At 38.8% G+C, this 16,704-nt stretch overlaps 1 protein-coding gene across 1 annotated transcript in view; it reads right to left on the reverse strand.

Moving 5' to 3' along the window:
- The window catches only part of MALRD1 (MAM and LDL receptor class A domain containing 1), a 215,974-nt gene extending 212,107 nt beyond the window's left edge, over positions 1-3,867 (reverse strand). The window contains exons 1-3 of the mRNA XM_078378260.1: positions 3,834-3,867; positions 3,572-3,718; positions 127-236 (exon numbers count right to left, since the gene is read on the reverse strand). Of these exons, the coding sequence (XP_078234386.1) occupies positions 127-236; positions 3,572-3,718; positions 3,834-3,867 (291 nt within the window). The remainder of the gene's footprint in view (positions 1-126; positions 237-3,571; positions 3,719-3,833) is intronic.
- Between the last annotated feature and the right edge of the window lie 12,837 nt (positions 3,868-16,704).

A 16,704-nucleotide genomic window follows, 5' to 3' on the forward strand; every position in this document is an offset into this window, starting at 1 on the left:
CAACATTATTATTATTATTATTATTATTATTATTATTATTATTATTATTATTATTATTATTATTATTATTATTATTATTATTATTATTATTATTATTATTATTATTATTATTATTAAAAGATTTACCTGACAATATGTAGCATCACTGGACAGTTTGGTGAAGATAGGACTGCTGAGATAAGAAATGACAGGCTTAGCATTTGCCTCAGGTGAGCCACTCACATAAATGTAGCTACCTGAAATTTTAAAATGCAGGAATATTAGGGATTTGCAAGAGAAATGATATGAGTATTCTTTTAATGCTCTTCCTGGATGCACTTTTTTTTTAAATATTCAACAGTAGGCATTCTTCCCCACTCTGTTGATACATGTAATAATTTCCAGATGAATACATTCAGACATAACGGCCCCATAATGGATCTTATTCAGAAAAAAAACCCTGTATTTTATCATATTTCTCATTGGATGTAAATGAGCTTGGTGCACACTGTTACCTCCCTTATTCTCTGGTGTAGCCATGTGGAGGAGTTTGGAAGCTGTACATCTGATTCTAACTCCACAAATTATATGCTGTGCTGTCACTAGTCTTAACTATGGTTTATGTAGACAAGCCAACCTCGTACTATGATTTATTAAATGTAATTTATTTGTTATAATAAGTTAAAGTTGACAGGAACCATACTTCAGGGTTCACAAATTATGCAAACTCATAGTTTGAAACTCAAGGTTTCAAGGTAGTTGTCCAAGGGGAGAAAAGAATGAGGAACACGTGATCCCAAGGCTTGTAAGGGCAGATGCAAACACCAGAAATTAGCCAGTAGACAAGTTACTGCCAAAAATCTAAAGATTGGGAGCTGAAGGAAGTGGCAGAAATTTCCATCTAGTTCTGGGGACTAACTGTTGAACTAGTAATTCCTTTATCTTATAATACCACTGTTCTGATGAAATTATTTCTCTCCCATCCCATATCTGCATGGCTGGGTGTATATTTTTAAAAAATTCATGGACAATGTATTATGGACCTCAATATCTTGTCTAAATTGGCTTTTAGGATGTTAAAATATCTAAAAGGACATTGCATTCTAATTCATGGTGGAGTAACATCTCTTGCCTTCTGAATTCATAATCATTTCTCAAACAGTCTTCTCTTTGATTGCTGAGACATTAACACTGAGGATTGTTCTTCCTTTTTCCAAAATCCTCTTGTTACCACTGGGCTGATTCTTAGAGAGACAGCACTCTACATACAAAAAGAGGGATAGACCTCTTTTTGTATGAATGTGTTGTGACACCAACATTGTTTTATTTAGTATTCTGAACATGCTCTGAATTAATGTAATGTACACTCAGTCAGTTGGTGTAGCTCAATGACCTGGTATAGCTCAATGCGTTGGATCACTGGGTTGTGGAACTAGGTTCTTAGAATTCAAGCCGTGCCTCATGGGATGGACTGATGCATGACTTTTGCATGAAGGGTGAAGTACAGATACGGTGTATGTGAGTCTCATGCATATCCTAATATTCTTGGGTGAGAAATGATTGCACAAACCCATATGTGCATCTGGTCTCAGCCACTATGAGGGGCTCACTATGTATGTTTTTTGCCTTCAGCTGGCAATCTTCTAGCACAGACTAAGAGTTTTGTTGCATGCCTGCAGTTCAGAAAACACAGGAGCCATAGTTATAATATGCATTTATTTCTCTCGCAAGAGTCTCATAGGCTTAGCAACCTTGCTCTTGCTGGTAAAGAAGAAAATATAATTAAAGATTTAATCAGAAGACTGACAAATTATCAGGTTTTGGATCTGAACCACCCCAGATGTTCTAGCTAGGATGTGATAACATCTTCAAGAGTCTTGAAAGCAGAGCATTTTACATTCCAGTGTTGTTTCGTCCTAGGTTTTATGAAACTAAAAATGGCCAAGCTGCCCGCTAATGTTAGATACAGAGGACAATATGAGAGGAGGTTGGAGTTGTACCTGAGCCACCACCGCATGCACCTAAACCCCAATTATATCACAAGCTCTTGAGTGATTACATTCATTCCAATAGGTATGGGTGAATCTGTCTTATTTCCTGAGGTGATTACTTGCACATCATTTTGCTGAATGGGCATGTACAAAGGCCCATTTCCATTCAATTTCTGTATCAATTTGTAATTCACTTTCAAAAGCACATCTTTAAATATTCCACTTCTTCCACCAGATACCTATTCAACGTTTTCGGTCTTAAAAATGCCACACTACTTTTGCTTTTATCGAGACCAATTAACACATTTACTCCTCTGAAAACCGTAAATCTTATTACAGTATGTTTAAATTGTCAAGTGCTACAGTATGTCACAACATGTCAGAGATGTGCAAAATCAGATAGCCAAGTTCTGACCTGTACATCAGTTTGAAAGGTACACATGTAGTTGTTTCATATAAGAAGTATGCTTTCACTAGGTTCTGGTCAGTTCTGTGGAATTTGGTATCTAGCCTGAAACAACTGGATCACAAGTCCACTCACTCACATTTGTCTCTAAAAAACTGAATAATGAGAATATACTCAGAATTCTCTTTGCCAGAAGGATGCAATACTACTCAGTTTGCCCAAACACAGATAAAATGTAGTAGATATATGTGTAGATATATGTAGTAGATATATGCAGACAGAAAGAGTAGAAGGGAAAATGTTGTTACAAAGTAGGGCTATAAGGCCCAGCAATTCCAGACACTGGCATGTTCCACTGCAATGGATGGAAAAGGCAGGAGATGCGGGACACATACTTATTTCTTGCATAACTGGGTTTTCTGGCCTCATCTGATCATACTATCCCCCTTATTCAGTCTATGCTAATATGTGTGTACCTATAGATGCCAAGCTGGGTAGCCTTGGAAGGCAGCCCATATAGGAGAAGGAAAACTCCGATGTCAAACCTCCACTGCCTTATGGCTATATCCACTGATGGAAAAGGCTTCAGGAGTTAACCTCAAGGCAAAATCCGGAGCCGGAGTCCAGGAGGCAGTTCGTGTCACTCTGGCAACTCCTGCGACATCTCTAGAACCAGTTGTATTGGCTCTTGCCTTTCCATTGGACTATTTCAGCAATGTGGAGAGGGGGGATTTGCTGCTGGATAACAGCCTATCCTCCATATTATTTTACCCAGTCTTTGTGCCCTGGAGAGGACACTCCAGCTCCACATACAGAGTCGAAGCAAAATTAGGGAGCTGGACAGGGGACAGATTGTATTTGTCTTCAGTGTGGAAGGGATTGTCACTCTCAACTTGGCCTTCTCAGCCATGCTAGATGCTGTTCCACGTCCTCCGTATAAAGCACATTACCATAGTCTCTTGAGACTGAAGGGTGCCTACACACAATAGATGCCAAGAAAACCAGCACTCCATTTAACAAACTGGGATCAGCCACAATCCTCTAGAATTTACTCAACAGGGGGAAGCCTATATTTCTCTGGATATTTGGCTAATAGAGTTCTCCAAAAGCCAGAAGCTTGGACTTCAAGCCTGAGTAAGAAAAAGTTTGGGGGGGAAATTGAAAAGTCATTGAAAAATTCTCTAGCACAACTTACCCTCTTCTGTGTCAGTTGTGTGATCTCTAATGGGAAGTCCAGAATCATTGTAAGGTTGTCCTTTCATTGTTTTCCACTGCACATTTTTTGGGTTTAGTGTCTTCCATTCACAAAGGTCAAACTCAAAGTCACACACTGTATAATTCGCTAGGGAGAAGAGAAGAACAAACAAACAGGAAAAACATATTCTGGAAATACTCCCGGACTATTATTTAAACTAATTGCCCTCTTAAAAACAAACAAGCAAATGGTGGTGTTTTACATTCAAATGCAGAACGTTTCCTTGGATCCAGCATTGCTAAAGCATTTTAAAATACTCTGTGGCTGACTGCAGCACACAGTTATTGTAGAGATGTCCTTATTCATTATGAAGATCTCAGTGGAAAATTTGGGTGCAGGTTTCCTAACAATTTGGCATGTATACACAAACCTTCCAGACCACTATAAATGTTTGCTTTTTGTCAAGGCAAAGCCCATCAGGAATGACATATGAAAAGCAAAATCAAGTTTCCTGGACAACAAACCAATCAGAGCTGATTATATAACCTTGCAGCAACCCTTTCTCTTGGGGACTTCAAATCACAACAACTCTTTCACAACAGGAGCACTTTGAATACATTGGCTTGAAGTGGGATGGCTCAGGGATGGAACAGGGGGCTCCTCACCCCAATATTTCAGTGGGAAATGACACACACACACCCCATCCTGGTCATGAGCTAACCTCGCTCCAAATGTTTTAAATAAAGTTGGATCAAATCTTTTGTGTTTTCAGACAAATTAGGTAATTACACATTGGCTCAAACACTGATTATTATTTTTTGTTAGGCTGGAAGTCATTTTAAATTAAAAACTTTCCTCAGTATATATGAATATATATACAGCATCACAATGCTTCATTGAAGCATGTACTATGCAGATATGTAAGTTTACATATTGATCATTAACAGTCAGGTATTATACTTTACAGGCATTCTGACAGGCAAATTAAGATAAAGCCACAATTATTCCTTACTAAAATGAAGCAATTATATTATAGGGAAGTCAAGTGAAGAACAGGAAATAACCTGTCTCATACTGAATAGCTGCTTGCTGTCACTCTATCAAAGGAAATGTAGGGAGGGAGGATAGCTGTTGAAGCACAGCTAGCAATGTTCTGAAATGGGCTTTCATTAAAACAATGCTGTGTTTTAAAAAGCAGATACAAAGCCAAAGTATTGCTCTATGAACAACTATAGTCTAGTATTCTATAACTCTTACCAACAGCAACTGTCCACAATCTCAAGGGACCTTCTTCTTCTGCCTGGATTTGTAAATTCCCCCATTATCCGTTTCCCATTCTATTTTGCTAAACCTCAAGTTATGTGAAACGTCTCCAAAACGTACAAAGCCAGACCAGTTTCAATTACATGGTGATATTTTTCAGGGAATTTTTACACAGTCTTCAAAACTCTTTCACAAGCATTTTCAATATTGGCCGTGTCGGGGGGGGGGGAGAACGTTTTTGCACCTCCACAACATTTTGCAACTCAATTGGAATAAAAATTTCTTCATTAACAGACAGTATATGCATTCACCATTGTCTGTGGTAAGACAATTACATACTCAGAAACTGAGCTGCAACTGCCAAGCCAAAACCAGTTGGGAAATGGAAAGGACCAGTTTTGAAAGAAGTATGTATATGCATTTACCAATTACCCATCATTAACATATTTGGCATCCCTCTGATCTAGTGCTTCCCAACCTTGGGTCTCCAGATGTTCTTGGCCTACAACTCCCAGAAATCATGGCGGATAGAATTAGTGGTAAAGGCTTCTGGAGGGTTTCATCCAAGAGCCTGGGGAAACCATTGCTCTAATTCCTCTTGGTATAGAAAATAGCCATATTCTAAAACATTCCTCTTTATGATGAAATATCTTTACACCACTAGTCTGTTTCATAGAACCTCATTTTATTTGACTTACCACAAGCTGTTAAATCTTCATCACTTCCATCCATACAGTCCACCTGGTAATCGCAGACCAAGCCATTATCAATACAAGGGCCACTGGCACAGGCAAATTCTTCAGAAGAGCAAGCTCCTGACAATTCTGGTATTGTATTATCCTGAAAACGGCATTGATCCAAACAAATACTGCTTATCTTGCTTTCCATTGTTCCTTCTAAATGAAGCTGGGACAAAGGAAGAGACAAAGACTGACATATTGGTACAACTAATTTCCTTGTCTGTGTTCAAGTGTCTTCAGATATGTTATTTTCATATTTTCTTTTGTAGAGTTCTGTGAGCCCAATGTCACAGAAGGGGGCTGGCAGTCCTTTTCTTAAATGAATGTTTGTAATATGTGCAGGTAATTCTAGTCAAATCATATGTCAACACAACTAAAGTTTCCGATGACAGACATGAAGCACACTCAACTGAATTCACTGAGGACGCACTGCCAAGGAAATATGCAAACGAGAGGGTCTCAATTTTGTAACAGCAAAACAGGCTCAAGCAATTTTCGATGTTCTGACATGATTTTCTTTAGCATTTATCTACTGAAGCAAAGCCATTCAAGAACTCTTTACATCTGCAAGCTGAAGAAATATCGCTGAGAGAGAAAGAAGCAATGTGCCTGAGAGCTCTCAAAAGGAGAAAGGACCGCACAAATTGAAGTCATTAGCAGCAGAAGAAATTTAAGTGCTCAGATTTTATGTCCTTACAGAATATCTTTTCTTAGAAATAAACTCATAATACATTTTGTTCCTCTACTTGAGTTCAACCATCGCCTGCCTGTGGGCATTGAACTCCCAACAGGAGGGAAGTAAGGCACCATCCCTTGCCAAATCTATTATTTATTATTGTGTCCTCAGGGCCAGGGGTGAGCCTTAAGGCTAATAATTACAAAGCCAACTCCAGTGAAAGTAGCTTACCAGAACAGGTGACAATTGCCTGTTCCTTGTTCAACCAGTCATCTTTTCCTGTTGTGCTTCAACAGCATCTTTGTAACTTACAGATTCTGAGAAATGCCTAGTGAGAGGAAATGAGTGCTGGTACATCCAGGCTTTACCCTATGGGTTCTTCAAGAAGCTCTGCCTTTCTTCATCACCTGCAAGCCTCTAGTTTTATTCACAACAGATGAGCCAGGAAGTGGCAAGGCGGAGCAGGGCACGAATAATAGAATAATATTGTCAGTGGGATAGCCATGTTAGTCTGTTGCCGCAAAAGCAGCAAAAAGTCTTGCAGCATCTTAAAGACTAGCATGTTTTATTGGGCATAAAATCTCTGAGGACTAACATCTGCTTCTTCAGAGTCCATGCCTCTGAAGAAGTGGGCTGAGGTCCCCACACACTAATGCTAAACAGAACCCGTTATGCTTTGAGACCTTTTGTTGTTTGCACAACAGTACGAGGGGCTAGAAAACAAGGTCATCGATTTTTGTTATATTGTCAGTTGATACCATGCAGAGCATTGCCAGGAGGAAATGTTTCTGGAAACCTGTTCCAAAGTACCAGGTGTGCCCGCGGTTTCCTTCTAATGTGGAGCACACTGTGCCCCTATGGCACTGGGACACTCATCAAGCAACGGCAGGGTGAACAAATTTGAAAGGGAAAAATCATTTGGAGCAGCTGCTGGCAGAACCCCATATCCTCTCAGTTCTAGCTGATTGCTACTCTTGCTGTGCTTCTGATCGTAAAGGAGATTCACAGTAGGATACTGGTTAGAGTTTTGCTCCAAATATCTATGCAGGACTAGCATGAAATAGGTCTAATTCACTTAGCAGTGAAATTCACCCAATGATCCTGGTGTTGGCCACCAACATCTCTCAGCTTCGCTTAATTCATAGGGACTTGATGGGATGTAAGGGAGAACAACAGTAGGGTTTTAAGGCAGACATGGTGGGGAGAGTGTTTGTGATGAAGTCACTGTACCCACCCACTCTCTTGAAAGATTAAAGCTGAATTGTAAAGAGGAGACTCTCAGCTATTTATGGGAAGAGTGCTCCTGCAGATTGTGTGTTGTGTGGCCACTGAAAGGCTCAGTTATAAGCTCCTGTCAGTTACTGTGTCCCTTCCTCTTTCCAGACACATGCAACGTAGCTGTCAAGTATTGGACGGTCAAGTCAATTCTTTGAAAAGGCTCATGTGAATCAAAACACTTTGCATAGAGATCCTCATTCTTCTATATGAAGAAGAATTCTCTTACACTTTACAGGCAGACATAGGGATAATTCTTCCATTCTTAATAGAACATGGGAAAGCACATGGAATGCTCCAGATATGCAGCAGACTCTCCAGATGTGGGATGAGAAGATTTCAGGCTCACGGGAACTATTTTTGCTTTGCGTTTATACTAATAAACCCTGAGAGCTTCTGACCAGGGCTTGGTTCAAAGGAGGTGTATTCAGAATTAAATATTTTAAAGGCCAGAATTTTGCTTTTGTAAAGGGTCAAAACTGAATGGAGGGAGGTTGCAGTTCTTTCACACAAAAATGCACTGCTGGTTATCCCAAACCATCTTTATTTCAGAAGTATAAGGAGTCATTTTATTTCAGCTATTCTTGAATAGAATCAAATAATTAGGAGACAGAAATAAGTGCGAATATATGGCAAATCACCCCAACATTGACCAGTAAATCCAGATCTGCCTTCTCCCCACTTCTCCTCTATAACAGTCAGAAATGTCTTTCTTGTGGTCTTTCTTTCTTACCTTTCTTTTTTCAAGCCCAGCTGGTATTTGTACTTCTGCTTTCACCCATTCATTATTAGTTGGCACACTGGCTTTCCATAGCTTTATTTTTTCATCCTGGCAAAGACAGGACATAAACGATCATGTACGTATCCAAGTGTTTACAAAGGTGCACATACATTATCTATGGCTTCTGCAAACAAGTTTAGCTAATTTTTCCAAGCCTATAATCAGAAATGACCATCTACTCCAGCATTGCTTGCTGTTGAAATGCCATTATCTGTACGTACTTTGCAGTGTTTACTGCTTTAATTTCATGGACTCAAGGGAAGATAAGGCATTTAGAGTAATTAGGCATAATAATTAAGCAATTATCACAAAATATCTATGCAAATGTAAACTAAAGTGCAATAAATGTTACAAGCCAGACAAAAAAGATTAATGTGTGTTTGTATGCAAATACATGCCCACTCTCCCCCCCCAGGAAGAGTGTTAATGGGAATTTGTATCAATGTTCACAAAGAACAAAATAAGTCGTATGAATGGCCTCAGTCTTAGCTCTCTATGTTTGGATGACCTTGGAAGGAACATCATTGGGGTCCCTAAACACAAGTCCTAATTTTGTTCTTCATTCTTTTAAGCATGACACTCAAAAGAGCAAAGCAGTTTGTGCAGATAGGAAGAGAGTTGCAGCCAAACTGCACATTTCAATAAACATATTTTTCAGAAAACATGCATAGTGGCTAACTAGATGCTTATGAGGAGCCTGCAAATAGATGCCAGCTTTCTCATGTTCCGGATGAGTATTTAAAAGTCTTCTACTTCTGATTAATGTAGGTAACATGTAATCTGGGACTTGGGCCTATGTTCATGCTAGAAATCAACCTCTCTGGCTGCTATTTGCCTCCAAAAGTGCTGCTTCCCGCCCCCCTGAGAGTTATAGACCCTGAGTGTCTTCAGGTCCTGTTACAGAAGATTTCATCTCGAGAGCCATTGATTCATGGGAGTTCAGACTAATGTTTGGGCTTGGGCTGTTGTCTAGTGCCATCGGACTGAGGGGTTTTGTGCATTCCCCTTTGCCTGAAAGCCCAGTCAGCTTTTCCCAGAGTGCTTCTGACATTCCCTTCATGAGTCTGCACTAGGCAATATCATGAATTGGATTCCAAAGGCTTTTCTTTGGCTAGTAAATCACTTATATATTGGGATTCGACTGTCTTGTAACTTGGTGCTTATGCTAAAAACCAATCAATGTGCAGTTTGTTGAGAGCTTAAAACCCCTTTGTCTATATTATTGGGAATCAAAGATGGAGATAAGCAATTGAGTCTACACTAGAGATGGCGGTATTCGTATTCATATACGAATACCTCCACACAGGTGGACATAACAAGGGTCCTTACCTTACTTGTGTAAAGTACAGCTTCAAGAGTACTGTTGTCTACCATGGAATAATAAAACCAAAAATGGCAGTTGTCATTGAAGCAATAACACATTGAATCATTCATATTATTATCTGATATGCTGTCTTCAGCTTGCATCCACTTATAGTGGTCTGGAAAAGAATATCTGTATTAATTGTTTTTTAAAAAAATATTATCAGTTTTCTGTAATTACGTCCTAGAGATTAAATAAACACAGACCTAAAATGAAACAAATTTGATATATCCTTCATGGGCACAGAGGAGAAAGACTTTAGGATTGGTATATCATAATGACTCACACAATTTTCAACCTAAGTCTATCTACCTATCTTGTTATCTTAGAGCACTGGTTCTTAACCTTGGGTTACGCAGGAGTTTTGGACTGCAACTCCCAGAAGCCTTCACCACCAGCTGTCCTGACTGGGGTTTCTGGGAGTTGCAGTTCAAAAGCATCCGGGTAACAAAGGTTAAGAACCACTGTCTTAGAGCCATGTAGACTCTGTACTTTCACTCTTATGTCTGAAAAAAGTGGACTTGTTCCATGAGAGCTCACATTAAAATATAGCATTTAGTCTTTAAGGTGCCACAACATCTTTGTCGTCTTTATTTTTTGCTTTTGTTTTGTTTTGTGTTTCCTGTTGCTATGCTTTCCACAGATTAATATGACTACCACTTCAAAAATGATAACTTTGGCTGCCTTAAAAAAATGGGTCCACATCCATTCTTCATACACACAGAAACAGTATATATATTTACAAATACACACATATTGTTCAAGGAGGAGATGCTGCTGTGTTCAGTGGGATTTAGTCCTATTTATAGGATCGAAAGCTAAAACCTGTTGCAGGATTTAAGAGAAGAATTTTCAAAAATGTTCCTTTCTGAGGGATGAGATATGAGATCTGGTCATTGTGAAATCTATTTGGCATTTCTACAGAAAAGAATAAGCTAGAACACTGAAGTCCAAGTTTCAAAAGCACACCAGTTTATTGCTGAAGTTGGAAACCAATTTTGGATCTTTCTGACCTTTTGCTCCTGGTAACAGCCTCTCTATGGAGGCCTAAGAGAATGACTTATATCTTCCATATTCTCTTTTATCTATCAGAAATAAAAAGAGCGGGCACCTGTTCTTTATCAAATATGCCATCACTTTTTGTTCCTAAATCATCAGGTCCCCTAGCTATTTCCAGGCACTGGTAGCTAAAATTTTCTAGAAACCGTTCTTCATTATTATTAAACCTAATCCTTCATCTCTGTGAATATCATTTTTGATACTAAATACGGAATTTGTTCAAAACGGTTCTATCAAAGAGGAAATAAAATGGCACAGCAGCCAGAGAGAGAACGGTAGGTTCTAAAATGAGATCAGGTATGTCTGGCTTTCCTGCTGTACCTGCTGCACATTATGTTCACTTTCTCCCCTTGCAGCACACAACCTTCCATCTCAGGTCATGTCATTTCATTTAACCTTGGCAATAAAGCAGACCAACGGTCAATGCTAATTTGGAAAGACCAGCAAGGCAGCCGAAATTTAAAGCAATAGCATCATTGATATTCTGGCATTTTTGACTGTGTAGAAGCGGCGACCTCTTGACCTCTTATTCACTTCAACTTGAACTCAAATGAAAGCGCAGGACCTCTCTTATCCACAGGACATAACCATGCCAGGAAACAAAGCTTTCAAAGTTTCCTGCTACTGAAGGGACAACGCTCATTAATATGAATTTTAAAATATGACGGCTTGCTACTATTACAATTTAAACACCAAATTATTCTTTCGAAGCAGCACACAATTCCTTCTTCTTCATTCATGCCTAAGGTTCTAGAAATACGACTGGCAAAAAGACACAAAGGTCATGCTAAGAGCATTCTAAAGGTGCAAATACAATAGGTCCCATAGAAGCAAACAGGTAAACGTGAATTGTTCTATTGTTCACTGTGCTATTTATGTAAAACTGCATGGCAAGCTGTTCCTTTTTAAATAGATGGCAATGCAGTTGGGATAATTCAACCACATTTCTACTACCAGTTAGAAACAGGGGATATAGAAGCAAAGTAAAGCTATCTTCTTCATTTGTCTTGACTTTTACAAGTTCACAAGGGATTACAACATGCACATTTCTCTATGTGTTGATGGGATAATTGGCTAAGTGTATAACCTTGGTGCCACGAATATTCCCAGAAATCAGATGAGCACATTTGCCAATCCGTTATATATAAAATTTAACATTTACAGTGTAATAATTCTAATGCATCTCTGCTCAAAAGTAATTCCTACTGATGAACCCCCCCCCAGATAAATCTGTCCCAATCAACCTACATTTAAGTCATTATTCTGAAAGAACTGATATATTAAAATTTAAATAAATTCTTTAAAAACCCTTCGGTTTTTGAATGTGAAATATTGTACCCAGGATTCAAAAAGCCAGGAAATAGCCCAATATTGCTGCACAATATTTCACCCACGCTGCCAGAAGGGAAAAGGATGGCAAGCTTTACACAGCAAAGGGCAGCCTGAATGTTGACAACGTCAATGGCAACAGTCAAGATGGTCTACAGAATACCCTCTCTGCTTACTACCATTCACACTTGTTGAAAAATTGCCCTGTCAATTGCTTTGTGTTGGGGTGAGAAGTGATTAACTTATTTAAAAAGGAGCTTCTGGAATTCTTCCCTGTGTGGTGTCTCTTTATAAATGGTAGTGAGCCGAAGAGGGTATCCTGTAGAATGAATGGCTCAATTGCCACAAAATAACAAAAAGCAGGAGACACTAAGCATTTTCTTTTCAGGCATGTATATTTAATCTTATCAGTATATTTGATAAGTTTTATATCAGCCGGAGCTTCAAGTCACATGGTTCTACACGGGGTAAAAACTGTTACTTTTTTAAAGTCATAATTTAAAAACTCTTTTCCCAAATTTGGCACAGAGCAAAAGCAGACTTTCTCTTGGGACAAATTTGGTGCTGATCCAAAGATCACTTTCACAGTTATAATTTTTTGTTTGTGGCACCTCTATTTTTTGAGTTGGCTTCTGGAATGCTGACTGCTGCTGCTGCACAATATCTGCTGCTGCATTCTTGGGCAGCAATAATATTCAAATGAGCTCTTCGATAATCATGGCCCCGGATGACCAATACTGTGGTGTTACTGTTATCAAGATATCCTGTTTCTATCTGACTTTCCATTTCCAGCTTCTCAAGATCAAGCATCTGACAGACTGCATCTAGGATAAAAGATTAGATTCCATTCAAGTAGCTTTTCTAATCCCTCTCATTTGTATGCATCTGTATATCAAAAACTCTAGTTAGAGAGTTATGCTTTGAGACAACTATATCCTTGAAGCTCGTTCAGCGCAGAAGCTTGCATCTCATTTTGAAGCTGTCAGTAAACTTTCCCTTGACAGTGATTACCATTTTAAAAAGCCCAAGTTTATAGGTCACTCTGTGATGAGTAAATGCTATGATAAAACAACTAACATGCCCAAAGGGTATCATTCAAGGTGGGATAACACAAGCCTAATTTGAAGATGCTCTCTCAACAGAGCATATTTTACATAATGTAGCAGCCAAGCAAAGAGCACTGAGAATTGCTTCTGTCTGGTGCGAGCTTCAGAAGATCATTGTACACAAGCAGCACAGTTCCTGCATTTGCCATAGGGCCGGTGAATCTGCAGCAGCTGTGCCAGTGGCTGCTAGTGCGGAACTCCTTCCCCGTTGTTTCAATTTGCCAGAAATCATTGACATCAGGTATGAATCCCGTCAATCAAAGAGCTGGCTTGCATATTCCTCCTTATACATGTTTCCTGTGAAGGTATTAACAACTATAAGGAGGTAATGGTAGAATGCAACAGTATAAGTCTAACAACAGGGGTGGCCTCTGTTACATACAGCACTGATGTTACCTGTCTGTCATGGGTTGGAGGGAAAGTTCCATCCTATGGGGAGTGGAAGGCGGGACATCAGGAGGAGGGGCTGTACTGTATATATATGTGGAGCGTGTGTGGAGAAGTTTAGAAGCTGGGAGAAGAAGCTGGGAAGAAGAAGCTGGTGTGGGAGTCTGTGTGTCAGACAGGGTACTACTGTGTGTCAGTCAGTACCTACCTGATAGGTTCAGGTGTCTTTATGGGTAGCCAGAACTGATAGGTTCAGGGTCTGTGCTTTATTTAAAGGTGTTCTGTGTGAACCAAACTGGTGTATGTATGATTGAGACTAAGCCACGTTACTGTATCTTATTCACTTGATCATTTTATTTTCCCTGTGTGTTATTTAAATAAACCTTATTCCTTTGTTTGTTAAAAATCCATTCCTGGTCTGTGTGACTCCTTACAGGGAATGGTTGGTGGCAGCTTAGTGAAAGTGTGGTATCCTCCAGTAGGTCTGGGTTTGTCACAGCCTCCACATCATAGTTTGTGTGGAAAAAGAACACACAAATATAGATCTCTTTCAAGGCCCATGTGAGGATGCTGTATAGATCTTTATCAGTAGAATAATTGACATTTAGTCATTTGTTGCACATTCACTTCTTGGAAAGGATTCCAAAGTGGTTAGTGTACAATGCCATATTCCTCTAAAGGTGAACATTCACATGAAAAATATCATTAACCTGCCTGAAATGTCATTGTTTAAGTTTCAGACCAAAGTGGTGTGAAAGGCTCTTGACTGTCAATGACCAGGCAGGGGAAACCAGAGATTTTAATGTAACACTTACTGGGTTGGAAGAAGTAGTTATTGCGTGCATTTTGCTAACGCAGATTTGGGGCAACCTAAACCAATCTATTCTGACAAAACTGAATAGCTGCTATATATAACCGAGATTATTTTATTTTCAACCGCACGAGAAAAGAAAAAGATACTTGTCAGTCCTGGCATCAATCCAGGAGATACTTTCTGTTGAGTGATTAATATTCTAACAGCACAAATCTGTTTGGTACTAATTTGCTCTGCTTGTTTTATAACTCTTTAATTGTCCAGTATATTTGCAAACCGCTAAAGCACAAAACAAAAGCCAGTAATCTACTGGTTATAACAAGAAGAGGAGAGCAAATCTTGAAATGTTGCAAATAAACACTCAATGTAGACCGAGCTGTATCAGGGGCAAAGTAACTGGGACTTTGATCCAGAATGGAAAAAGAATCCCAGAAGGTATGATCCTGCCAGTTGTTATCCATTGCTGGAAATGCAGGAATCCTGACCATCCCAATGCATACACTGCAGCTGCTTCTCCCCAAGCAATGGTAGACAAAATTCAGATGGGCTCAGTGTGGAGTCAATATGGCTATTGTACAGTCAGACCCAGATGCTTCCCCCCATTTCTCCCTGCTTTCCCTGCAGATGCCAATCTTATGTGAGCTGGCTGGATAGCTCAGTGGTTTAGGCATTTGGCTGCAGAGACTCATGTGCCTTGTGTGAGTAGAACCAGCCTATGTGGCCATGAACAAGTCTCACAGTCCCAAAAGGCCCTCAGAAGAAGAGAATGGTAAACCATTTCTGAGTATTGTCTACCACAAAAATCCTGAAAAGGGCTGCTGTATGTCACAATTCACTTGATGGTGCTTGATTATTATTATTATTATTATTATTATTATTATTATTATTATTATTATTATTATTATTATTATTATTATTATTATTATTATTATTATTAAGACACTGAAACTCCAAGTGCCAAAATTATTAATTCAAGCTCAAAATGTAGCTCTCTTGATAGCAGGACAATTAAATGGGCATGTGGCTTGCTATTCTTTCTTCTGTCCAAGGTCTTCTTTGATACAACACTCATTCATTTCCCACCAGCACAAGTGCCATAAAACTCAGAGTTTAATAACACGTAAAATAGAAATCATGCAGCTAGAAAAATATCACTCAAGGTCAGCAAAAGAATTTTTTTATATATCTATGAGTAAGTCCAAAGGAATTACTCATACTTTCTATAATCAAATTTGTTTCATGAATACAGTTGCTTCATTGTGATTTGATTTCTTACTCTTTACTCACAGAGTGGGAAAGGATGAACAAAATTAGCAAAAGGCACGTTTATGTGCAAATCTGAACGTCAACACAACGCTTTTTGAAGACTGGTAACGACACTGAATTTTTTCTAAGTCACTAAGACTTTTCTAAGACTTTTCTAAGTCTCCGATATCTATTTAAGTGTGAAATAATGAGAAAGAGGGAAATGCTCCAGGCATGAGGTATCGAAGTGGGACCAAACCAATTCAAAAACTTTGGGTATCTTCTAACAATTAAAAAGATAATAATTCTATGCATCTTCTGCTTTTACTTTTTTGACCTTAGACTACTTAAAGCAGTTTCTATAGTTGTTGAAAGATAGTCTACTGTCTGTCATGTGATCACAGAAAACTTTGCTATACAGAATCTGATGATTCAGTCTGTATGGTCAGATATTGTCTACTCCATCTGACAATGGCTCTTCAAAGACTTTTCAAATTCTGCTACCCAAGAACCTCCCATCTGGAGACATCACAGAATATGAAGTATATGTCTACCAATGAACTATAATTCTTCATAAGATAAAGTTGTTTCCCTTACTTAAACCTTTATCTGCACAGATTTTAAAAAAATCTTGGACTGAATGACAAGATGCTTTTTATCATGGTGACCCTATGAATTAGTAACTTGCAAAGGATCCTATCAATGTCAGCCTTGATTCCAAGAAAATCTGGAGACCCAAGGTTAAGAATTTTGAAGTTGGAGCCAAATTAGTCTTGAATGACTAATATGGTATTATCTTTTGTCCTGATACATTCCATTGGCTGGGACAAAAATTCCAGTTTTAATCAAAGTGCACCACATTATAATCATGATACATGGTTCCACCCACTCACTTTTGGTAGATGGCTATAACTCCCATAATGACATATTAATTCCTGACTATAGGTTATGGACATTGGTCAAGAAAGCAAATAACATAAGGCTAACTTGAATTCCCTTTAAGTCTTTATCTTTTAAGCCTAATAAATGGAATTCATGCAAGTAAAAAGTAAGGAGCCAAGACCCCTTCACTATTAGGTTTGGCCTGAAGTTATG

Source organism: Pogona vitticeps, chromosome 6 (assembly GCF_051106095.1).
Source record: "Pogona vitticeps strain Pit_001003342236 chromosome 6, PviZW2.1, whole genome shotgun sequence".
Taxonomy (NCBI): Eukaryota; Metazoa; Chordata; class Lepidosauria; order Squamata; family Agamidae; genus Pogona; species Pogona vitticeps.